This window comes from Clarias gariepinus, chromosome 14, assembly GCF_024256425.1.
Source record: "Clarias gariepinus isolate MV-2021 ecotype Netherlands chromosome 14, CGAR_prim_01v2, whole genome shotgun sequence".
In the NCBI taxonomy this organism is placed as follows: domain Eukaryota; kingdom Metazoa; phylum Chordata; class Actinopteri; order Siluriformes; family Clariidae; genus Clarias; species Clarias gariepinus.
The window spans coordinates 12,002,512-12,028,352 of NC_071113.1; the positions used below are offsets into that span (position 1 = coordinate 12,002,512).

Genomic DNA, 25,841 nt, shown 5'->3' on the forward strand with positions numbered 1-25,841 from the left:
GTTAATTATTTTTAAACAGAGACGCCATCACTTGGCATAGTATTTTCAGGAAAACATATTAGCGTAATTAATATTATACAGTGGTCTCTCTCTCTCTCTCTCTCTCTCTCTCTTTTCCTGTGACTCTGTGGCTTGTCCTGCATCCCGGTAATCGGATTGCAGTGTGCCCTCTGCTCATGACGTCACAGGACAAAGGCGTGGCCTCCGATGTTTCAGATAAATGCAGCATTTGCTGCGCATTAAGCAGAGAAGAGAACGTCAGTAGGGGTTATTGTCTCAGAGATATAGGACAGATACGATAAAGCTAAGGAGAAGGAGATATTTATATACCAGAGCTGCTGGAAAGCGGTCGGTGTCATGTTGGGCAGCGGAGACAAGACCAAGGCGGGACACAAGAACGGAGCAGCAGAACCTAAATCAGAGCAACGTCTGAGGAATTTAGGTAGGAAAAGGAAAAAGACAGCACACATCACGACTAGTGCACATGTTACATGAATGAGAAAATATAATATTAATTATTATTATTATTATTGTTATTGTTGTTGTTTTTGTTGTTACCAGTTACATCCTAAGTTAGTGGGTTCTTGAAATAAACCAAAAATCTTAAACTTAGTATATTATACCACATTTAATCCATTGCATTGAATTAAGAATAAATAATAATCCAACTCTATTCAAATTAGTGATCAATGTCAAGTAGATGTTAAATACAAGATGAGTTAAATACAACCCAATGGGCACAAGTAGGACTGTAAGATGTCCACATAAACCTGTTGTCCTAAGGAACCAATAGAGCCCTAAAATGTTACAGAAAGCTGCAGTATTAGTTTAAGCCTTTAACTGAAGTTGTCTTCAGGACGTCTACGTAGTGGGACTTTTGGCTGCTCCTGTCAGACCATTTGATCCGCACAGGTATTATGCTAAAAGCCCTTCATAATGCAACCCTCCGATTTTATCTGGGCTCGGGACCGGTACTGTATCCAGTGGTTTGCGCATTGGGTGGGAATTGAACCCAGGCCTTCTGCATGGCAGAAGAGAAAACTACCACTGAGCCACCAATGTCCTCTCATAGAGTAATTATTAATAGCTTATAATTATCTATAAACGTCTTAAAAAGTCTTGAGTTTTATGTCTCCAAAAATATGGAGAAATTCTCTTTTTTTGGGTGGGTGGGGGGGACTTTATTTACCAAACATCCTGAAATGATTCCATTGCTTCGTAAACACACACCTAGTCATCTCTCCCACTCATGATGAACTTGTGTTAACCCATATAGTGTAAGGTGTTAGGCATGTTAGTGCTCTTCCAATGCGTTCTTTAAATGATCTTTGTGCTGTATGTTTTCCTGCTACACCCTCAACTTCACAAGCCCCCAGAGGTAAATAAGAAATGGGTATATAGATACTGAGATTTAAAATAGTGTCTAATGTAAGCTAAGTATAAAAAACGTATAAAAAACCCTATATGTATCTAGTCTTTTGATACTTTTCGGTAGCTTGACCAGAAAAAACTTTCTCTTTTGAAAACAGGACAAGTTTGATTAATTAAGTGTGCCTAGACGCACTTATTATTCTTCCCCCAGAAATCCATTTATTATTCTTCCGCCTAAAATTTGGACCTTTTCTTGCCCCGCAGTTTTGAGACAACCCTCACGAATGTTACACCATTTCGTGCGGCTCACTCGGGAATGGTGTGCTATGACTTTTGGTGGGGAGCCGTCGCGCAGTGCTCCCAAAATCCCCCCAAAAATGCCCCAAAAAGGCCCATAGACTTAACACCAAGACCGGCCTCTGCTGTGACATCACGGCTGTGACATCACGGCTGTGACTATGATGCAACGGAAGGCTCAACCACGCACTGAATGATATTAAAAGTGACGTGGCAGTGGCCTAGGCACACTTAAAATTTCTTCAAAAATTCTCGCTCTCTAGTTTATTTTAAAAGTTTGTTGGAAGTGTTAACGTGTCACTTAGCCATCAGTCAATACAAGTGTAGTGAGAAGATAGAAAACTTGTGCAAACATTTTCATATTTATTAACCTTTTAAATAAGCCCTTTTTGTAAACGTGTATTGAAATTTGTGTGTGAAATGAGATGGAGAGGAAACCAAAATAAACATTTATTTGTTGCATATACAGTGAAACTTTTGACAAGTACAGATACACATGAAACATACTAAGCAGGTAACAATGAGCTGATGATAAGGAGAAAGTATTAAGGTAAGCTTAGTAATAGGTATTGGTGCTGATTTATTATTATTTTTTTATGTTATACATGTAATACAGAAAATGCGTGTGCCAAGTAGGTTCCTTTTGAAGTTTATGTAATATGGAAGTGAATAATCTTGTTTTCCTAAAACTTTTAAGTTGCTACCTTTATTCGTTTTATATGCGCCCCAAATATGGCCATTTTTCTGGGTTACACTGTCTCACTTCAACAATAATAATTTAAAATGCAAATAATTTATATTTCTTTATAAGTATTGATACCAAAAAAGCTTCTAGAAGAATATGACCTGTAAAGGTTTTTGCTTAAATTAAAGCATTCTGTGCAAGGAAATATAAAAAAACAAATCTGTACTGTCCGAACCATGACAATACACTTTTCCAGGTTTATGGAAAATTTTGTTACAATTCTATACTACTTTTGCAAATAATTTACTCATATGACACAGGATCTTATGCCACCTGCCAATGTGAGAATAGTTTAGAGCCACCCCCCTGTAGAATTATAGAGGAACTGCAAAATTTTGATACCTCAAATGCAAATATTCTTGCATAAAAATGTATAAAAGATATTTTTTATATTTGTTAATATAGATATTTTAATTTTCATGTTAAAGAGGCCAAAAGTACAGATTGGTAACACAGAAGTGCAGTGTATAAGCACAGTGACTTTAAGTAATGAATTCATTTGTACTGTGTTTTGAAAAAAACAAGCTATGTTGGAGTTAAATAATTATAGGAAATACACTCAACACTTCAAACCAAGAAGATAATACAGGCATGCGAGAGGACTGAACAGTGTCATACACTCTCACCTGAAGGGTTTAATGGTTCATGACATGGTCTCAGCCATGATTGATGTTTTTGCTGTTGAAGTTACACCTAAATGTCTTAAGGTGCTGTTTAGAGGAGCAGTTATTGAGTGGATTAAAGGGAGCTTTCGGGGATCCTTAACTGACTGTGTTGGAGTACTTTATTTAAAGTTTGTGCAGAATTTGTGCAAATTATAGTTCTTTCCTGAACAATTTAACCACTGATACTACTTCATTTGCATTACACTGATCAGGCCATCATGAATTTTTCATTCATAAAGCAACCAAACCCAATAATCTCAAAGAGTTTCTACGATAGCTTTTAGTAAGCATGTGGAAATGCATGCCACGCATCTCGGCTTGGGAGCCATTTAATTAAGGCTGTTTAAGAGCCTTTATTATTTACCATGCTTGTTCAGAATGTAGCTGGCGAAGTGCCAGATGTAAAAGGCTCCCCCCTCTCTCTCTCTTTCTCTCTCTCTTTTTCTCACTTTCTCAGGTGTCCAGGATGATGGAGATGTACAGACCATGCTGCAAGGCTCCACCATGTTAAAGCTGCGTTCCCCTCGCTGGAAGAGGAAATGCATGCTAAAGCTGCAGGATGATGGCGTCACAGTGCGTTGTGAATCCAATGGTACCTTCAGCAAGACCAAAACCTGTAAGTTTATCTACATACAGCTAAAAAGCAATGGAAGAGGTGTACAAGGGTCGGTCCCAGATGATACACATGAAGTTTTATGAAATTAAGTATTTTATTAAATTTTTAACAATCTAATTGGGACTAGGTGGTGGTCAGGAAAAAAGGGAAGACTGGGCTTAAGAGCACTACAGCTGTGTAAGCATGCAATGTGAGAGCTCTTTTCGGTAAGGTGGAGTTTTAAATATACCTCTGAATTATGGGTGAGCAAACACTGCAGCAGGCAGGTCTACTGAGCCACAGTGCTTAAGGTTATAATAGAGCTGGTTTATTTGTAGCTCAAACCGGGGGGTATCTCAGCCAGCCCTGTAAGTTGCACTCACCTAATTAGAGGCTATGATAGGGCGGGAAGAGTTCGGCCCTCCTTTTTCTGGTTTGTTCCATATGGGTTATATGAAGAGTAATCATTGCTCTAGAAACTTGGTCTTCAATTGAATTCATGTTATTTTGTGATGTGGCAAGACAGACTATACATCTGCACGCCAGGGCTGAAAAGCTACACACTGCTGGTACTCATGTTATTGCTTGAGCATGTAGTTTACTGTAATAGTACTTTTTTTGAATATGATTAATAGAACTTTTTCTTCCTCTAATCAAATATTCAAAAAAATGCAACGTAAACTCAACAAGAAAGTATAAATGAAATCAAGACCCTTTCACTTGTCAGACCTCTTTCAAAGAAGGCAGTATCTGTCATCACTGTGCTATTGAAGAAACAGTCAAAAAAAACATTTACATAATAGGACATGGATGCCAAATCTCAGCTAGGTCAGATTTATGGTTCATGAAAAAATTATATGAATTTAACACAACCATCTTTTAAATTTTCAATCTTTTGGATTCGTCTTAATAAACATCTTAAGTAAACTCAAAAGAATTTCCGCTGTATAAAGCTGACCATATTATTTACAAATGTCGGCATGGTTTTGCCTTTTTATTTGTGTCAAGCTTGGGATGCGTGTGGTGACTGTGGACGTTTCCACTTGACCCTGAAGATGGTCTTAAACTCAGCTGATGCTAGCAGGCAGCTCTGATTACTTGTGACTGCAGTCATTCAATAGTTCAGGACTTAAATTCCCACAAACAGTTTTGTACCTGAGTCTTTAATAACAAAAGTGGACTTTGTGTTATCTTAACCATGTCTCCTGTTATACTGAATCTCCAATATGGAAGTATACCAGTGCCAAAACTCCCCAAAGCAAAAATAACATTTTGAATTGCATGAACTGAACAAAAACCTTTTGCAATAAAAATGTTAGAATTTTTCTGCATTGCAAGTTGATCGGAATTTAACAAATCTTTACAGCATTTCCGGTGCTTGAAAGTTTTGACCATTGTTAAAAGCACTATACAAATACAATTTAGTTGGAAATATAATTAAAATTAAAATAACTTTTTAACATATGAAACATATGAAATATTTTTTCTTTAGTAGCTTTTTTAGAGTTTGTAAGTCTGTTTGCCTGAGATTATAGTTTGCATGTTTTTTTATTGATTTAATTAAGTTTCAAACACATCAGTGTCCACATTTATGTCAGCCTGCTAAGCGCGTGCGTGTGTGTGTGCCTGCGTGCCCTGTGATGGATTGCCACCCTACCCAGAGTGTACCGCCTTGTGCCCGGCATCCCCTAGATAGGCTTTGGCGACACTGTACAGTGTAAGTGGTATAGAGGTAATGAGTGTGTGGGGCATAAGATCTGGACAAAGACCAATTTTTCTTTTTCTCAAGAAATATAGATCTTTGATGTGCTGACTTATTATGATTTAGGAAAATAAGATTTATCAAAGTAATTTCTCCTCTGCAGGCATGGGCTTGTTTGTATTTGTATCAGAATAAATATAGTAAAATATTTATAAATTTATCCAGTTTATCCATTTTTTCCAACATTTGTTTTTTGAATACATCACTACAGATAATACCAAGGGCCTGTTTTGATACTCACTATGATGTTACTTTTTTTTCGTATTTATCTGATTCCAAATGTTTGCTTGATCTTTGCAGTTCCTGTGTTTTCTATATGACGCTATTCCCATACCATCTCTTTCCCCAGTCTCGGTAATGGAGGTGGAGTGTGTGCGTGAGGGCTGTCAGTCAGAGACCCTGCGCAAGCTAGCTGCCTCGGTCCCAGAGGAACATTGCCTGACCATCGTTTTTAAGGGAGAGCGGAAGAGTCTGGACTTACAGTGTCAAAATACAGAGGAGGCACAGCACTGGGCCCGAGGGATCTGCACTCTACAAGACCGGATCAACAACATGAGTCATGTCGAGAAACTTGACCAATATCCTTTTAACAGCATTCGACTGGCTGAATCAATCCACAGTTCTCATTAAAGTATAGGGAACGTAAGATTGATTTACATTTTTCATTCTGTAACATTTAATCTCTGAAAGATGTCTAGTGAGTTTAACAAGCTGAAGTTAGCTTTTTTTTATATTAAACCCACCAGATTATCCACCCTTCTAGTGGGAGGAAAATCCATTCTTCCTTTAGAGCGTTGCTACTGCTTAATTGCTTAAATATGTAAGACCAATTTTCACTATAAAAGCTGATATATTGTGCTAAGTAACAACTTAATATGGGCTATTTCCTTTTCACACTAAATTGCTGTGTGCATTTTCCATAAAAACAGACAACAGGTTTGTCCTGCTTCCTGGTGCATTATTCACTCTGTTGTTTTAGATATAAATATTCTTGCAACGGTAGTGTTTGTTGCCTGATCATTCAGACTTTTTAAATATTTTCTTGCAAGTCAAACACAGTCCTAGTGTTAACCTCTTCTGATAAGAAGATAATGAGTTCATGATACTGTAGGGATGATGGATTACTGGTAACAGGTATAAATACCATGGTCGTTTACGCGTTACATTTGATTGTCGTACTACAGCATGTGACATATAAGACTTAGTGTATATTATTATGGCATTTAAGAGATGACATGAAATGCTGTTGGTCTCGTACCTGATGGATTTGTTTGAATAGAAAGTGTGATGCTGGTCTATTGAGCACACAGAGCATATTATTAAAAACAAGCGCAAGGTGCAGTGGTGTTTGTGATCATGCAGTCTGCTTGTAACTTTCACGTAGTACGGCCTCAATGTTGTCTTAACTGACTAATTGGAATTTCGTGAAATTTTCTTTAGTATCCATAAAGTATCTATATAATATACAATCTATCTATCAACTTTCTACATATTGTTTTTGCTTTTGATAATACACAAGCTTCTCAAGTGACTTATGTTTTAAGTCTTGACTGCTCTCACCTGGATACATGGCTACCTGAGGCAGGCAGATTTAAACCAGGATGGGAAGATGACTTATGAAGAAGTACAGACACTCCTCCAGATGATCAACATCGATCTTGATGAGCAGTACGCCCTTAGATTGTTCAAGGTTACATCACTTTCCTACTTCTAGACTTCACTAGACTACTTCTTAACTTAACCCTCATTTGTTCAGATGTATAAGGAGATAAGGGTAGGAAGGGTTGTAGTCCTGATGTATTAAAGTGTTAAATATTAAATGATTAACTGTTTGAAATAAATCATAAATCATAATTAACTGCTATCTACTGTAGCATGGATGTTTTTTAAGAACGCCTAACAGCCTTTGTTCATTCTTAGACCACTTGTGTGTGTGTGTGTGTATATGACAGAATTGTGATCGGTCAGCAGACAATCGTCTAGACCACAGCGAGATCGAGCTGTTTTGTCGTGAGCTGTTGCGGCGACCCGAGCTAGATGCAGTGTTCAGGGACTATTCCTCTAACAGCCGTGTGCTGTCGACGGTGGACCTGCGTGAATTTTTAAAAGACCAGGGAGAAGACAACACCCTGATCCATGCACAGAGTCTCATTCTAACTTATGAACTCAACGAATGGGGTAAAGCAATGTCCTTTGTCCCACACTCTCAAAAAAAGCAGTGTGTTTATTGATTACTTTCAGGTATTATGGAAAAGAGTCTTTAATGTAGGGTTTGATCAACAGTCAACAGTTTGTTAATAATGTGTTTATATGATGTAGTAACAGCTTCCATTATAATATAAAACAAACAATGCTAAAATTCATGGGATGGAGAGAAACAAAATCACTGGTGCTTGAGTGCCATCCTATAACTAACAAGAAAATGATTATTATATAACAAACCTAATGTTTCTCCAGGCCTTGTAAGGTTTTTATTTTGCATTTTATGACTTGATTATATTATGGTTATATTGAATACATCATAGATGGGTGAGAGTCTGTGATGGGGAGAATTGTAGTCCTTGGCAGCCATGTCTGTAGGCTGCACTACTTTCTGGGAATTGTAGTACGATGTTGATTCTGGGATTTGATCCTGATGCAAAGTCTATACACCATACTACACCATATTATAAATATTTGAAGTTTGGACGTGTCTTCACCCAGCAATATAAAAGAGACCAACTGCCTGAAAAATGCAAGGACCCATTAAGTTTCTGACTTGTATAAATGTTAAACTGAATATACTATTCTAGATGTTTTACACAACAATATTGCTTACTTATTACCTATTACTAAAGAGGTATACAAATACAAATGCATAAGATTTTGTATCACATTTAAACTTATGGACTTTCAAGACATTTTCTGTTTTCTCAGTGTAAACCTAATTAACATCAGCATCTGTTTTCTGGATCGCAGCTCGGAAAAACCAACTCATGACAGCCAATGGTTTCACAATGTACATGCTGTCCAAGGAGAACGTTGTGTTTGATCCAGAGCATGGCAGAGTGTATCAGGATATGAGCCGACCGCTCAGTCATTACTTCATCTCCTCTTCCCACAACACCTACCTTACCAGAGACCAGGTCATGAGTGAGAGCAGTGCCGAGCCATATATCCGGTAAGACATCAACACCTAAACACAAACATGGCGATTGTTTGGTGTTGAAAGGTAAAAGCATGCTTTTTATCCGTATGTGCGTTGTGTAGAGCTCTGAGCAATGGCTGCCGCTGTGTTGAGCTCGACTGTTGGGATGGAGATAGAGAACCGGTGATTTATCATGGTCACACCCTGACTTCCAAAGTACCTTTCAGGGAGGTGGTGGAGGCCATCGCTGAGTATGCTTTTAAGGTGGGAACAGAGGGTATACTGTATACATGATATCAGCAGCTGCTGATTTGTATTCATTTAATGGTATTACATAGCATTACATCTGCATAGAGATAAATTGTCACTGTAATTCGTCTTTTATTCTGCCTATATGTAATCGTTTTTTTGTTTACTGTGCAGGCCTCTCCTTACCCTCTGATTCTGTCTCTGGAGAATCACTGCTCAGTGGAACAGCAAGCAATCATGGCTCAGCAGCTGTGCTCTATCTTAGGGGATAAACTGCTCACTAAACCCCTTAACCATCACCAGTGTGACAGCCTTCCCTCACCAGAGGTACTGTTGTCTTCCCTATATAGTACTTTGTAATTGTGTACTTCTTATATCAATTATTATTTCTGATTAGTTACATTTTAATTCCGTGTGTTATTTAGTCTTGACTTTCTCTTTGTGCTCATCCTGTTCTTTGGTGAAAAAAATACCATGGTCAGAGACTGCAGGCAGGCATGAGCTGAAAGTCCTCATTTTTTCGGCTGTAGTGCTAAACACATTAAAAGAAGAAGGGCTGAGGAATCACTGAGTTTGCAGGATCTAGCCCGCAGAAACTCTGATGCATTTACATTTGGATCACATCCAGACTCTGGCTAACATTACACTGCATAGTGCAGTATTTTGATATTTCCATTGTTCACATCTGGATATATCCAGATGCAGTTTTTATGGATCGTGTTTACTGTGGTCCTGCAACAAAGGTTGTAGTAACTCAAATAATTACCCTTTACAACCGTGGTGAGCAGAAAAGCATCACAGCATGCACAAAACATCAGGAGATGATCATGTAGGGTTCCATCCCTGTCAGCCAAGAACAGGAGTCAGAAACAGTTAAGATTTGGCAAAAAAGAAATTATTTTGTCTTTTTCCAAAGTTCAGCTGTGCAGTTTAGGTAAGTCTGTGCCTTCCACCTTAAGGTGTAATGTGTGCTCTCGGATGCCTTTCTCCTTACCAAGGTTGTAAAGAGTAATTATTTGTGTTGCTGTAGACTTTCTCTCTTCTAATATCTCTCTTTAACAAAGTATTTCAGTTTGCAGACAAGCAAACAAGAAGGTTGTGTGCAAAAATCCCAGGAGATCAGCAGTTTCTGAAATCCTCAAACTATCCCATCTGCCACCAACAACCATGCCACAGAGATTTAAGCCTCAGATATCACACTTTTCCCCCATTCTGATGTTTGATGTGAATATTAACTAAAGCTCTTGACCTGTATCTGCATGAATTTTGTGCTGCTGCCACATGACTGACAACTTAAAAAATATGCAGGTGTGTGTGTATGTGTGTGTGTGTGTGTGTGTGTGTGGCTCTACATTAGATGGTAGTATAGATAAAAATATCCTTGTTTCTAGGTAGCCAGTCTAGCAGGCAGCCGCCTTTCATGCAGTAATGTTCAACAAAAGATGACCCTGTTTCAGGATAATTGTTAATGTGAAATTAGGTTACTGCAGTTTGAAGGTCTATACTCTGGAGTAATTTGTTATTATCCTGTTATATTTAGAAAATGGTTAATTTTGGGATTTTTGGGCCAGAAATTTGGATCTAGTGCCAAAAAATAAAATGTGCCAAAGTATTTGACGGCGGGATGGTTACTGGTTAGCACTAAGGCCTCGCACCGCCTGGGTCATGGGTTCAATTCCCACCTCGGATCTATGCACATGGAGTTTGTACGTCTTCCGGGTACTTCTGGTTACTCCAACCAGTCCAAAAACATTCAGATTAGGCTAATTGTTGTTTCTTATAGTAAGCTTGTGTGTGTGTGCCCTGTGATGGATTGGCACCCTGTCCAGGGTATCACCTGGAAATGGCTTCTGGCCCCCTGCCACTCCGTGTAGGATAGGCAGTTATGAAAATGAAGGAAAAAAAGGTACTTGAATAAAAACATGCTAAAATATTGAGCTATGCATAGTAACTGATTTAATCTGAATGCAAATGTAAAAATAAGCTGATTTTAGTTTTTTTTTAATTGCCAATATTATCAAATGCATTGCAATGGACAAATAAATTGCAAAAGATTCCCTTTTTGCTTAAATATGATATATGATATATAATACTACATGGATATTCTAAAGATCTGAAGAATTTGAAGAATCCCACAATTTTTATTATAGATAGACTATGGATAGTCTTACCTTAGTACTATAGACATAAACTTAAGTACTGCTGCTGTTATAATAAAGGCTGTAATACTCATTACAAATACATTTAGGTATATAGTTGAAAATTAGACTAGTTTTATACTTAGACTATACGATGTAATCTAGAAGATAATAGGTTGTCATTTATGTCTCCTTAAAGTTTCTTTCTCATAATGTCTTAGTGAGTTTTTTTTTCTCTTGACACTGTCACTGCTTGTTTGCTAATTAGGAGTCTAGTTTATTCTACTTAATTTGGTTTTCTGTAAAACAGCTTTGTGAGCTGCTTATGCATAAAATTTAATTAAACATATCTGTTACATAAATCCCCATACCTGATGGTACTCTGTGTTATTAAAGGAAGACACTCACTCTTCCTGATTATCTATACTGCTTATCTTGTCCAGGTTCACAGGAACCCTGACGCTTATCCCAATAGACTTCGGGCACTAGGCAGGGTACTCCATGGACAAGTTAGATACCAACCAGTAGTCAAACCAGTATTTAAAAAAAACAATTGCAAGGTAGATTTAATCTTGGTGTGGTTTGCACGTTTGTTTGTTTTTAATAGGAGCTGAAAGGAAAAATCCTGATAAAGGGAAAGAAGGAGCGAGTGGAGGAGCAGGAGAGCTCCAGTTCATCTGAGTCTAGCTGTTCTGAAGACGAGAGTAAAGCCGAAGGCAAAGTCAAGGCAAAGAAAGAGAGCAAAAAGGTGAATTTCTTTGCTTTTTTTATTATTTAATTTTTTTTTTGGTGTGTTTCTATGAAAGTATATGTCTCTGCTCAGTGTCCTGCTCATGTGAGACATTTTGTGTCTGTGGTTTTCTTTCAGTCGACTGAAATAAGCTGTGTCTGTCTGTATTTGTGTGTGTGTGTCTGTGTTCTTCTCTGACTTGCTTCTACTCCCCAGTGTACATGTGCTTCTTCTCTGAAGGTTTCTAACCTGAGTCTAGAGCTGTCTGACCTGGTAGTGTACACTTGCAGCGTTCCTTTTAAAGGCTTTGATCAGACAGCCAAGAGACCTGCTAATGAGATGTCCTCCTTCTCGGAAAGCAAGGCTCTAAAACATATCAAAAACTCAGGTGACTTGTGTGTCTGTGTTGATACTTAACCAAAGTTACCTTCTAAAACTCAAAAAATGTTTGACTTATTTGATATAAAAACATATATTTAATAGCTGTACAAATAATAGTTTATAATATTAATAAAGGCACAGAGTATACTTTTTTTAAATTACAAGAGGTTGCATGTATTGCCATTAAGTACCAATTTTATTTCAAGGGAAGCTCTTTGTACGGCATAACAGCTGGCAGTTGAGCAGGATCTACCCGTCTGGTCAGCGCCTGCAGTCCTCCAACTACAACCCTCAGGACATGTGGAATGCCGGCTGCCAGATTGGTAAATGTTAATTGTCGTAGAAGACTTTCATGTTAACTCTAGAACTGTTAATGGGTTCTCAGTTTGTCCTGTCTGGCCCATTAAACATTTCCTACACTTAATACAGACAAGCATAGTAACTTGATATGTGCCATTTCTTACAGTGGCGCTAAACTTCCAGACCCCCGGGGAGCAAATGGATCTAAATCGGGGGCGTTTCTTACCCAATGGAGGCTGTGGATATGTACTAAAGCCCAGCTTTCTGTGCCAACCTGACTCCGAGTTTAATCCTGAAAACACTGCAGGCGGACCGGGACACAGCCCCACTCTTCTTATTATTAAGGTCGGTAGTCTCAACTCTCGTCCGAACTCTGATAGATAAATTAGTTCATCTCTTATAATAACTTTCCTATCTTAAGGCCAGATGTGAATCATTTTTACAGGAGGATGTTATGACCCACCCAAAGCCATTAGTCAGAGTTATGTCTTGACACTAAAGTGATAGCTTGGACAGCTGAACTCTGGCTCGCATAATTAAATCTGTGGTCAAAAAAAGATAGAAAAGCCAGAGCATGATAACAAGCTAGAATAAAAATATGGCATTAAATGAATTAGCTGGAGAAATTTTCCACCAGTCTATTTGTGTATTGTGTTTCAGGTCATCTCAGCCCAGCAGCTGCCTAAGCCACACACAGAGAAACTCAACTCTATTGTAGACCCTATGGTCTGGGTAGAGACTCATGGGACTCCAATAGACAACAACAAGAAAAAGACACACCGCATTGACAACAACGGCATGTCATCACTTCTTAATGAGCATGCACAGTAGCTGTTATTTTTAACTGCTTTGTGTGAGATCGAATACCACACTGAGTGTGTATTTGAGAGAAAGAGTGTGTGGTTTTTAAGTTTGGTTCTCCTCCTCTGTTTTCTTATCCAGGCTTTAACCCCAGATGGGACTGTACCTTTAAGTTTCTGTTACACGTGCCAGAGCTGGTCCTAGTCCGGTTTGTAGTGGAGGATCATGATTACACGGCACGAAATGAATTCCTGGGCCAATTCAGTCTGCCATTCACCAGCATGCGCACAGGTATAAGCTCATGCGTCTTATATCTAATTTTATGCAACTTTTCAAAATGAGTAATTATAGAATTATTAAAAAATCATTTGTTTTTTGCACATATGCATTCCAGTTGTGTGGTATTTGTCCAGTCAGGTATTATTATGGTCATAAATAACTATGACCCCCCCATCACTGAAAAAATGTTTATATCATTATACGCTTCTTCAATTAACAAAGCAAGGGTGATGTTTAGGCTGGAGGCCTATCAAGAAACAAAGGTGCCAAGGCAGGATTACACTCTGATTCGGAAGCCAGTGGATTGCAGTGGACTATAAACACACATTTACACACTTATTTGCACCTGTGATTAGTTTAGTGTAGGTAGTTTATCTACCTACAGGTTTTAGGAAGGTGAAAGAAAAATGGTTTCCAGGAGAAACCCAGAGAAACTCTGGGTGATAACTACTGGTGATAACCCGACCAGATACACTAAAGCTGTAAGGTGGCAGAACTTCCTTCAACACGGTGTCATCATTATAAGGACTTAAGTTTCAAAAATAGCTGCCGCGCATACATAAGTATTGGTAAAAGCATTCAATAAAAAACTATTTAACACAAACTCATTCAGCCTTGTCTGGAGATTTCGATCTTGAATCCACAGAAACCCACAGATATTTGTACTTCCAAAGAGCAAAACTGTTTTGTTTTTTTTGCTGTTTTTTTGGTGAGGTGACATTGTCTCTCTCGGTCCTGTCCACCAGCGGGGGTGCTGTAATGGGCAGTAAGTAACGATGATTCCAAGGGCCCTTGAGTGACTGTGCCTGCTATTCCACTGCTTTGGCAGTTGAAAAGTGTTGACATAGTCATTGGCCTACTATGTTAAGAATCTCTCTATGTGCCCAGAACCAAAGCATCCCCTGTCCAACAGAGTGGCACTCAGCAGTTGAGTATTTCTGTGAACTCGTTTATTAGAAGATAGTGGATAGCTTTTAACTTGATTTTTGCTGCATTGCTTTGAAAAGATGCACTTGGCTGCCTTAATGTTTCTTTAAAGGTACATGTATTACCCTCACACAAACCAGATATTACCTTGAACAAATTGACAACAAATAAAATACCTGGTACAATATCTCTAAACATTTAAATTTTATTATAGAATTAAACTACTATAGAATTAAACTACCAAAATATATATTGTAGCGTTAAACTGTATAATTAAACTCCTTTTCTTTTCACAATAAAAAAACAAAAACTGGTATTGGTTGTACAATACAGATTAGATAAAAAAGCCTTTAAGGTGTCCTTTTTGTGATCCACTGAATACCATAAAACTTCTCTGAAGTGAAAGTCTTGTGTGGATCTGTGTTGCAGGTTACAGACATGTGCGGCTACTGAGAGCAGATGGTTCAAGCCTCTCTCCTGCCAGCCTCTTCATTCACGTCATGGTCACACCCAATTACAGCAGCCCCAAACACGTCGCCTCAGCCAAAGCCTAGCCAAACACAGGAAGTCTAATCATGGAGCACCCGGGCTACTGACTGAGTTAAAACGGTTGATATCGATGTACAGTAATAATGACCTAATGTATATGCTGTAAGTGTGTTATTGTTTATTTATTAATAAACAATTAAAATCGTACAATAATATAGACAGAGCTGTAATGCAAATTAATCACAGAGACCAAATACAAAAGTAACTGAATATAAATCAGGTTTATCTCAATAAAGTCAGGGTTTTTTTTTAGATTCTTGCATTGCCCCAGTAGATGCATTAGTTCATTAGTGAAAAAAAATAAATAGGTTTAATATATGTTTCATATATTTTTAAATGATGAAGCAATACTGTAGTTTTTTCTTTCTTTTTTTGTCATGTTATGTGGCAGTAGCTATTAATAGCCTTTAGGCTTCTCTTCCTATGCAACTGAAAAACCTTTTGTTTAAACTGTCACTGTGCTTACATTGAGAAGAATGATGTTTCAAGGTTTAGTGGTGCTTGTGGATTGTGAATGCAGCCTTTTCTCTCTTGATTGTAGGAAGGGTTATGCATGTTGGCAAATGGAGCATGAAAAAACACTAAAATGCTAAAAATGTACCGTCCAGTACAAACGTTTCACGTCTGACATGAACTACAGTATGTGTTTTACTTTAAATACCTGCTAAAGTATTCTTCAGGTAAGATAAAGAATGGGTTTTTGACATGACATTATGATCCACATCATTCATTTTTATTCCTGTCTGTTCCTCTTATTTATTTGATTATAAATTTAAGCTGTTGTCTTTTGCTTTTGTGTACATTTTTAATAATTGATGGCGTATTTGAACCATCTACATAAATACTAGAACACTGACAACCATTATAAAACAGTATTCCACATGCACACATATTAACACAACCTCACAATTATTATTCAGTATGTTTTATTTTGTACATCATATTCTTTTGTACAAAATTGTACATTTAATTGTACAAATTCACATACTTAAAATGTGTTTTAGTCAGCTTAGGTTTTCCTCCTATACAAGTCTGACGGTTTTAAATTTGTAATGTGATATTTTATTTCTTTATATGTACTGTATGTATACCTTTTAGTATACAGTTTAGGATCATTTATTACTATTCAATGTTATATTACGTTCTTTTTGTATAACAATGCCATTGCTTTAATGCCTTGTTGAACAGGTCTGTTGAAGTTAGAAACTATTAATTCTTGTCCTAGCAAACACAAATAGTATGAAGAAATGGAAACCCTTACTGTTACTTGAAAAATATGACAGACATGGTAAATAAAAATAAGGATATAATATATATATATATATTTGCACTGTTAAACAAGCCATACAGTAATCTTTGTGAGATGTACATTATAACCATCATTAAGGCTATGAATTTTTCATGTACCGTATTTTTTATTTACAGTATTGCCAAAATTGTTAATGTGTAATCTCCCAATAAACACTTTTTTTGTTAAATGGAACTGGAGAATTGTCTCTGAATGAGTTTATGACAGTGGAGCCCTCTAATGGTAGATGTTGGGAAGTTACACAGGACAATGTAACCCCATCTACTGATTTCCAAAGTTGTCCTAGCAATTAATTTTATTAATTCAAATAAAATTATGTGTCTTAAAATGTAGGGCTTGTAGAAAATCATTGGTGGACTGGTGAGAAACCTCAGAATTTAAAGTTGCACCACTTAACCAATAAAACTTAAAAAATGCTTCAAAAGTAGAAAGCAATTATTTTAAGTAACTATGACAAACAATAAAAATATGATGAAAAAAGGTAATAAAATGTGGAAGTTATTAACAATTTATTTACAAATAGGCCTGTCAACCATTTTAATTAAAATATCAATACTAGATCATGTAAAGTTGATATATTACACATATGCATGTCTCCTTCAACCAAGCTTCCCTTAATAGAGCCACTATTCTATTGGAAGTATGATTAAACGTGATTAAAAAAAAAGCTCTGGTGATGTTGCCTCCTACTTTCAATGAAATCGATAACTGCTATAATTAAACTTACCTTTTAGGGAAAAAAAACCTCATCTCCAGCATGTTTCCACTTTTACAAGCTCAAAACCACTGCAACTGGTGAGATTGAATGGGTAAATTGCCAAAGACTTTATTTCATACAGCAGTGGCTGTGTGCTAATCAATAATGATTACTGATGGATATTGGGTAACCCCTGCTGGCTTTAGGTATACCTCATGGAAGTTCAGACAGCTCTTGAATTATAGTGTTCAGATAATAAGGCATATCAGTATCAGGAGGGTGGGGAGAGAGAAAAAAGGAGTTGGGTGGCCCCTCCCTTAACAAACCTGCTGCTGTGCGAGATAAGGCCTGGACTCATATATACACATACACATCAGCCACACAAAGAAGGAATGGACAGAGGGACCAATTCAATGTCTGAACATACGAATATGGCTGAGGACAAAAGCCTGTAACCGCTTTTTTATCTTTACATTGTAGTGTCAGTACTTGATGATTTGGAGGTTGATCATTGTGCTTTTGTGTCATCTTCAGTGAGACGGGTGGCAATGCTGAGAAAAAGAAAAAGAAGCCAAAGAAGGACAAGGGTCAATCATGGGCTAAGAAGGGACCGTCGGACCCCTTTGCAATGGTGTGTAAATAATTGTGTACTATAGTAAAATTTAAAGTGAAAATGTAAAATGGATTCATCCACTGTAACAGTGCCTTGCAAAAGTTTATACCCCTTTCACGAACGTAAATGTATTTTATTGTTGTTTTATGTGATAGACCAACCAAAGTGGCACATAAGTGTGAAGTGGAAGGAAAATGATAAATGGCTTTTTTAGATATATTTTTTTTTACAAATAACATTTAGGCATTTGGCAGACACCCTTATCCAGAGCGACTTACATTTTATCTCATTACACATCTGAGCAGTTGGGGGTTAAAGGCTCAAGGTCCCAAAAGTGGCAATATGGTGGTTGTGGGGTTTGAATGTGGAATTGTCCGAACAGTAGTCCAATGACTTAACCACTGACCTACCCCTGCCCTTAATAAATAAATAAATAAATAAATAAATAAATATCTACTTGAAATGTGTGCTGAAAACAAACCTCTTTTTGCTGCAATTACAGCTGAAAGTCTTTTGGGGTATGTCTCTACCTGCTTTGGACATCTAGAGAGTGAAATATGTACCCCACATGGCTTGTTACAAATTCCTAGTGGGACTTGTTATGGCTTTCTTTTAACAATTGCTTTCTTTTTGTCATTCTGCCAAAAAGGCAAATTTGTGGAGTGCATAACTAATATTTGTCCTGTGGACAAATTCTATAACCTCAGCTGTGAGCATCTCAAAATGTGACAAATGTCACACTTTTCAGATTTTTATTTGTAAAACATTTGTAAAACATTTTCCTTCCACTTAGCACAATTATGTGCTACTTTGTGTTGATCTGTCACAATAAATTAAATATACATTTGTGGTTGTAACGTGACAAAATGTGGAAAAATTCAATGGGGCATAAATAGTTTTGCAAGGCACTGGATGCAGCCCCAACAACTACAACAGGAAAACTAAAGAAATGAATGATCTATTGGATCTTTTCTAACCCGTCTAGTTGGATGCTCTCCCTGAAACGAAGCAGCAGGAGATTCAGAAAGCACTGCACCTCTTCTCCCTGGGCCAGGGTCCACCCAAGAGCCTGATGGAAGCCCACAAGCACAACTTCCGTTTTTGGAACAGCCAGCCAGTCATTAAGATAGGTACAGAGCTAATGGCAAAATGATATGAGCCTTAGAATGGGATCATATTAGATTAGTCTTATTGTGCTTACTTCTCTCCTCAGGCTTTCAGACACTGCTTAAGGTTTAATTATCTGTTTTTAAAAGCTCTGTGGTTAGCCTCCTTCTTTGGATACTAATCTAGTCCAGCTATTCCCAGACATAACAAGCCTGCAGCTCAATGTGTAATGTGAATTTATCCTGCGGCCTACCTAATTCTTTAATCATTAAGTCTGATCAACACACAAGATAAAATAAATAAAGAATATCACGTTGTTTAAATTTCATGTCTTTGTTTTATAAGTTTCGGTTACTTTTTTTAAATAAGTAATAAGAAATAATTTATTGGAATGTTAAACCTACTTACAAGATCAAAAATGAAAAACTATTATTTATTTGTTATAAATGAGGTCTCGACGTCACCTGCAGTACCCTTATATCCCACTAGGGGTGCGCGATTCACACGTTGGGAAGCACTGATTTAGTCCTTTTCATTTCATTTAATTTCTTATTAGCTCAAGGATGATTATGCATTGGCAGCAGTGGAAACAGAATTGTAGAGCAAGTTATCATTTATCCTTAGTCTATATGTGTTTTGTATTTAAACTCATCTGTACTATCGAGTATTTGGTGGCTTCATTTGGTGGTTTAATTTGTTTAGTGTACTGTCTATTCAATAGTGTGTCAAATAACTGGATTTTGTAGGTATAATTTTTTTATTGCCCAATTGCCTAATTACATGTTACTTTTTTTGTTTGTTGAGTAACTAGTGTGAAAAACTGACATTTAATAAACTTAAAAAATATATTTAGCATTTAATAAAGACTTTCCACTGACATTCATTTTGTGATTCCTCAAATATTGGGTAGAAGTGCATAATTATATTAGATTTGATGTTGCCTTTCTTGTTTTGAAGGAGAAGAAGTGACGTCACATGGACCCATACAGTCAGAGAAACTAAACATTCGACAGGAGTGCTATTCTCTCCCTGATGGCTTCTACTGGGACATGCTGGACTTAGACAACACAGAGCAGGTGGGCTGCAAATCAAGTTCTTATTTTGAGATCTTACTCAGTAGTGAGCATCCGGTTTTATTTTAATTAGAAAAAGTAATTATTTTAGAAAAGAACATATCTGAGTAACTTGAAGTGAGGCAGCACTGTGGCTAAGTGATTAGCAATGTCGCGTTTCACCTCCAGGGTCCAGGTTCGATTCCTGCCTTAGGTCAATGTGCATGGAATTTGCATGTTCTCTCCATGTTTGGTGGGTTTCCTCTGGGTTCTCCGGTTTCCTCCCACAGTCCAACAACATGCAGATTAGGCAAATTGCACCGTAGTGTGGGAATGAGCATGTTAATGTGTGTATGTGCCCTGCGATGGATTGGCAACTTGCCCAGTGCCCTAAATCTCCTGAGATAGGATCCAGGACCCGGCGACCCTGTATACAGGATAAAGTGGTATAGATGATAGATAGGGCGAGAACTTGGAGTAATATGGTATGGTCGTATTTTTGGGTGGGATTTACATTTTCTTTGTGTATTTTGCATATGACTGGACATGTCTGTGTGTACAGCTGGGGGAGCTGTGCACGCTGCTTAATGAAAACTACACACAAGAGGATGACAACACACTTCGCTTGCACTACGCCCCTGAGTTCCTGCTCTGGTGAGGTTAACCTCTGAAGCGTTGATTAAATTTACAGTATGACCAGAGAAGTGTAATTTCTAAAGGAGTGACCTTTGTCATTTTTCATTATGTTTATCAACCTACATTATAATAGCCATATAAGTTGCAAATTCTAATATTTCATTCATCAACTTTAGTTGGATAACCTGGTCATACAGTACATTCAGGTCATCAGCTGACTTTATGACTTTTTAAGTGCAAAATATTTGAAGCTCAAAATCTCAAATTGCAGATACAACTTTATAATGTTAATTAAGCAAAATGTGAAGTGTTCAGAAGTTGTGTATGATATAAAGTTCAAACCATAGTAATGAAAATGCCTATATAAATAGTTTGAGCGTAGGAAAGTTAGTTTCCATTGCAATTGCAATTTGCCTCACAGGCAACAGAGGGCTCCAAAAATATAAACTGCTCCTTTTAAGATACCAAATTTTTGATTATTTTCAATTACATTTTTTATTCATTTAAACATTTCTGCCCTATTTTTCCCTCCTTATAAAAATGCTGGCTAGAATATTGTAATCTAGTCCTTGGACAAATGTTCATGTTCACTACTTATTTTTTATCTCTCTCTTTCTTTCTTTTACTCCATGTATCTACCTTAAAATACCCCTCTTCTTTTATTTATAATGCTGAAATTGTCTAGCTTAATCTAATCTAGCTCAGTTAGCTAGTAGGTTATCCTTCAAGACAAATTCATTGATCATGTAACATCCTACTTACAAAGTACAAAGATTTGGATTCTGATTGTGACTGTTTAAGGGCTCTGTGTCCCCCTGGGTGGCAGCCTGAGTGGCATTGTGGAGTGAGGGTGAACTCTAACAAAAAGCTTGTGGGCTTTGTTTGTGCTGTTCCTGCCACGGTTAAAATATACAACATGTAAGTACATTCTCCGTCTCAGTTTTTGCATAGCTGTCAACAGACGTTAATGATCCGATTCCAAACTTCACAGAGACAAGATGATGGTGGAGGTAAACTTTCTGTGTGTGCATAAGAAGCTGCGCTCCAAGCGCATGGCTCCGGTCCTTATTCGTGAGATCACCAGGCGGGTCCAACAGAAGGGGTTATATCAGGCCATCTACAGTGCCAGTGTTGTTCTACCAACACCTGTGGCAAGCTGCAGGTATAAGGTTTTATGAGATATTTTAATGTCCTTGTGCAACTTTTCAAGCTGCTGCTCATAACACACGCTTCTTTCGCATGCATGAGCCACAGATGCCCATGGTTCCCATGGTTTATACCCAGAGACTATTGACAGTATTGTTCTCTAGAATCTGGGCCACATTTGGCTGTAACATCATTGGTATTGGAATGCATGATCTCATGTACACTTTGCTGTTGTGCCACTTTGAGCAATTCATTGAATTTCTGGTGGAAGACAAAGCTTGGCATTTGAACGTGATGTTTCCTAGCAGCCTTATATAATGACTTAAGAGCAACTTGCAGATTCAGTCAGATTACCATGAATGTGGTGAATATGATTTTCTCTCTCTCACCCTCCCTCCCTCTGTGTTAACAGGTACTGGCAACGATCCCTGAACCTACCTAAGCTGATTGAGTTAAATATCTCATCTCTTCCACGCAACATGACCCTGCAGCGTGCACTTAAGCTGAACCGACTTCCAGAGGTGAGTCTGTATGCTGCGCTCTTGATATTAATTACTATTTGTTTTCGAATTGCGTTTTATTTTAAAATACTTTCTCACAAATTCCTTATCATTTTAAAGTTTCCTTTCATGAGCTCAATAGTTTCTTCTTTCACTACTTCATCTTGACAGATGACCGAGACTGCTGGCCTACGCCTTATGACTTTGACTGATGTCCCCAAAGTTCAGGATCTTCTCAGAGAGTATCTAAAAGACTTCCATCTTCTACCCATATTAAACAATGAAGAGACTCACCATTGGTTCCTACCCAGAGATGGTATTATTGATACTTACGTAGTTGAGGTTAGTTTACATACATCATACAGGGGAATTTCATTAACCTCTTCCATGCTCACTTCTTTATTCTTAACAATTTGTGGTCAAAGCCTTTGTTCTGGTGCATGAGAGTGCAGCTGTGTAACCGCATTAATAAGGGAGCATACTATATGTTTTTTTGTGCTTCCGTCATTCTTTGACAATTTCTTAACAATGATTTTACAGGGTTTAGGTGGTGTTATAACTGATATGGTTAGTTTCTATACCATGTCTTCGACCGTTTTGAACCACATTACTCATCGAAGCCTGAAGGCAGCATACGCTCTTTACACAGTCAGCACTGCTACTCCATTACAGCAGCTCATGAAGGACATCCTCATCATCGCAAAAGCAGTGAGCATATCCATATACTAGTATTTAAAATATATATGAAATCTCTTTGATGTTGTACAGTTAAAACCCTGTTCACGATCACCTTTACCACTTTTCAGAGAGGATTTGACATGTTCGTTGCCCTGGATGTGATGAGAAATAAGTCATTTCTCGAACCCCTGAAGTTTACACAAGGAGACAACTCTATGCATTATTACTACTTTTACAACTGGACATGCCCTACAATAACCCCTGAGAAGGTAACCGCAGTCTTATAAACAGTTGTGGGTTGGATTTATTTTTCTTTACATGTTTCTTAACTTATGTGGCTGCAGAATAAACTGTGTGAAATATAGAAGCAGTGGATTAAACAGAGATGTAAACATGGTTGTTCCTGTTTTAGGTTGGCCTGGTGCTCAAGTAACATCTGCAGAGTTAGCAGAGGAGAGATGGTACCACTGAATGCTTTTGCTTCTGTAATGACCAATAAACTAATTGTCTCTAATTATATCAAGACACATGTATGCATGATATTTAAGTCAGGAAACTTTTTTATTATATAATAAACAATTAAATTAGAATTAAACATAACTGTTGCCTCTTACAGTAGTTTAATTGCTAATATGTCAATACAGGGAAACTATGTATTATGAGTATCACAATTATGCAACAGTTGTAAGAGTAATATTTGAACGGTTGCCACAGTGGACCATTCGATCCGCACATAACTTGGCACAGGTTTTAGGCCTGATGCCTTTCCTCACGCAGGAAATCTAACTCATTCCCATATGAATTCGTATATCATATATTGTCTGGTATTTTTTTTTATTATTATTCTACGCACACAGTTTTAATCAGTAGCACCCTACATGAGTGTACTAATTTTTTTATTCATTACACAGGTACAGTAAACCACAGCTTATAAAATGTGTAATACCTCAAGACTAACAGTAGAGGGAAGTAGAGGTCATAGGGTTTTACAGAAAACGTACCTCTGTGCTTTCTTAACAAAATGAATTATACAAGGACATGGGCGTTCTACTGTTCACACCTTATGAACATTATTATTAATTAATAAATAAATTAATTGTTATTTATTTTGCCGTGTATAGTTACTTTGCAGCATGTTACTTAGAGGTTCATAATGTGTAATACACAAATTATACAGACTATAACGTGTAATACACAGGTTAATACACATTCCAATAGCAGGTGGCGTTTAACAAAAAAATAAAAATAAAATAATCTTTATCCTCACTAAACAAAGGGGTACATGTAGCCTATAAAAATAACATCAAAGACATATGCTTTATATTTAAAGATGCATTTAGCTTTAAGAAATAATACACATGACTGTAAAAGAAAAAAACAACTTTGCTGCAGGCAAATAAAATTTACATTTTTGTTTTGAAATGTGCATGATTTTTTAACAGCAAATATTGCTGAAGATTCCTTAATTCCCTCATTCGGTATAGGGTTGCAGGAGCCCTGCAGCCTATCCAAGGTGACTCGCGGAACAAAGCAGGATACCCCCTACACAGCATGCACACATATTTAACCTGCATATATTTAGTCTGTGGGAGGAAACCAGAGCACACAGAGGAAACCCACCAACATGGGGAGAACCGTGTTACTTGAAAATATGCAAACTCCATGCACACAGACCGCAGGCAGGAGTTGAACCCTTGACCCTGTACATGCAAGGCCACAGTGCTGACCACCACGCCACCTGATGCCTAGCTGAAAATTCATTTATGCGCCTTAAGTGCCTAAAAATCACATGATCTGCTTCTTTGATAAGAACTGCCATCTTATAAAAAATATACTTATGAAAAGAATGTTTGATACCACATTGCCTCTCTTTATTTTAAATAATCTGTTACTGTTTGCCTTTTATCTACTTAACAATGTTTCTTACTCATTAAAAAAAAAAAAATCATAATCCCTAGTCACATGACTAAGTACGTCCTTCAGGAGTAGTCAGAAATGTTGGTAAAAATTTTGCATATTAAAAAGACTTTCAGGTTTTTTACCCTCAACATCTATTGTTTTCACATAAATAGACATACGGTGGCTTTGCGGTTAGCACTGTTGTTCTGCACCTCCTGGATCGTAAATTGTATGTGCGGGGAGTTTGCATGTTCTCTCCATGCTTGGTGGGTTTCCTCTGGGCACTCTGGTTTCTTCACACTCCAAAGACATGCAGATTAGGTTAACTGGCGTTCCCAAATTGTGTGTGTGTGTGTGTCCCTCAGGTTTATTGTAAATTTTTAGATAAAACGTAAGCTGAACACACACACACACACACACACACACACATATACATATGCATAAATATATGCATAAATTGCATGCATTAAATTCATGCATAAATTGGGAAAACACGCCATTGGTTGTGCTCTGCTGTATCCGCATTCATCACAGATAGGGGGCGGTGCTACACAAACGGCAGCACTGTTCATACTGACTTTCTGTCGTTTAATCCACCATGACCCACACAGTCTCTCTCACACACACACACACGAGCGTGTCAGCCATGAGGAAAGAAAAAAAAAGAGTATGATGTATAATATGTTGAAAAAATATAAATAATATTATCAATATACTGTATAACGTATAGCAATGCATTTAGCATTAACATAAATTCATGTTAATAAAATGTATACATATGTAAATATGTACACATTTTATAATATTTATAGTTCTTCCTTTCCTAAATTGTTTATACATTTTATATATAATAATACGACAAATATTATAAAAACCTGTATATTATAAATATAAAATATATTATATTATAAAAACCTGTATATACTGTATATTTAGTATAGTACAAATGTGCATAAGTTTGCTAAATTGCTACATGAAGTTTTGATTAGTAATGTTACTTACTTTTTATGAAGGTATTTTTTTGCATGCATTGCAAAACCTTCTAACCTCGAACACAAACTCGGAGATTTTAGTTCCCCATTAAAATCAAAGAACCCAGTGAATGGAGCCTGAACTTAAGCTGAATCCCAAATGACTTCTCCCTCCCTTCCTCACTATGTCAGCGCACTACGTGGCGTATGGAAGGACGCGGGTCCTGGGCAGTGCACTACGTGTGCGGATTTTCATGTTTGGGATTGAGCCTGCGTGTTCGCCTTGTGTTCAGCATGAACGCGGATCAGAGGGCGGG

At 37.4% G+C, this 25,841-nt stretch overlaps 2 protein-coding genes across 5 annotated transcripts; both read left to right on the plus strand.

Annotated features, from left to right (window-relative positions):
- The first annotated feature begins 248 nt into the window (after positions 1 to 248).
- Positions 249 to 16,529, plus strand: plcd3b (phospholipase C, delta 3b). 4 transcript variants are annotated; one of them, XR_008365638.1, is made up of 16 exons: positions 249 to 442; positions 3,536 to 3,694; positions 5,785 to 6,013; positions 6,996 to 7,125; positions 7,388 to 7,613; positions 8,394 to 8,595; positions 8,685 to 8,826; positions 8,986 to 9,138; positions 11,557 to 11,697; positions 11,896 to 12,067; positions 12,267 to 12,383; positions 12,527 to 12,705; positions 13,021 to 13,156; positions 13,303 to 13,452; positions 14,797 to 15,018; positions 15,458 to 16,529. XR_008365638.1 is itself a non-coding variant. In XM_053512054.1 (15 exons), the coding sequence occupies exons 1-15, from the start codon at positions 358 to 360 to the stop codon at positions 14,919 to 14,921; spliced, it is 2,346 nt and encodes a 781-aa protein (XP_053368029.1). In that variant the 5' UTR covers positions 249 to 357; the 3' UTR covers positions 14,922 to 16,529. The 4 variants fall into 4 exon arrangements, 3 of the variants coding, with proteins under 3 accessions (XP_053368029.1, XP_053368030.1, XP_053368031.1); XM_053512054.1 differs by having other exon boundaries at positions 14,797 to 16,529; XM_053512055.1 differs by having other exon boundaries at positions 11,920 to 12,067; positions 14,797 to 16,529.
- A 735-nt stretch (positions 16,530 to 17,264) lies between these two features.
- nmt1b (N-myristoyltransferase 1b) lies at positions 17,265 to 23,756 on the plus strand. Its single transcript, XM_053510890.1, has 12 exons — positions 17,265 to 17,373; positions 17,457 to 17,553; positions 18,521 to 18,665; positions 19,600 to 19,718; positions 20,257 to 20,348; positions 21,132 to 21,248; positions 21,322 to 21,492; positions 21,889 to 21,997; positions 22,148 to 22,318; positions 22,517 to 22,684; positions 22,783 to 22,923; positions 23,067 to 23,756. Exons 1-12 carry the CDS (start codon positions 17,315 to 17,317, stop codon positions 23,085 to 23,087), a joined length of 1,410 nt encoding a protein of 469 aa, XP_053366865.1. The 5' UTR covers positions 17,265 to 17,314; the 3' UTR covers positions 23,088 to 23,756.
- Positions 23,757 to 25,841: the final 2,085 nt, after the last annotated feature.

Bases quoted from the DNA above. Each gene is read 5' to 3' on its own strand.
- plcd3b (XM_053512054.1), top strand. From the start codon at position 358: ATGTTGGGCAGCGGAGACAAGACCAAGGCGGGACACAAGAACGGAGCA. The intron at 12,384-12,526 runs GTAAATGTTAAT...CATTTCTTACAG, and splicing joins GAATGCCGGCTGCCAGATTG to TGGCGCTAAACTTCCAGACC. The intron at 12,706-13,020 runs GTCGGTAGTCTC...ATTGTGTTTCAG, and splicing joins CCACTCTTCTTATTATTAAG to GTCATCTCAGCCCAGCAGCT.
- nmt1b (XM_053510890.1), top strand. From the start codon at position 17,315: ATGGACAGAGGGACCAATTCAATGTCTGAACATACGAATATGGCTGAG. The intron at 20,349-21,131 runs GTGAGGTTAACC...TGACTGTTTAAG, and splicing joins GCCCCTGAGTTCCTGCTCTG to GGCTCTGTGTCCCCCTGGGT. The intron at 21,998-22,147 runs GTGAGTCTGTAT...TCATCTTGACAG, and splicing joins AGCTGAACCGACTTCCAGAG to ATGACCGAGACTGCTGGCCT.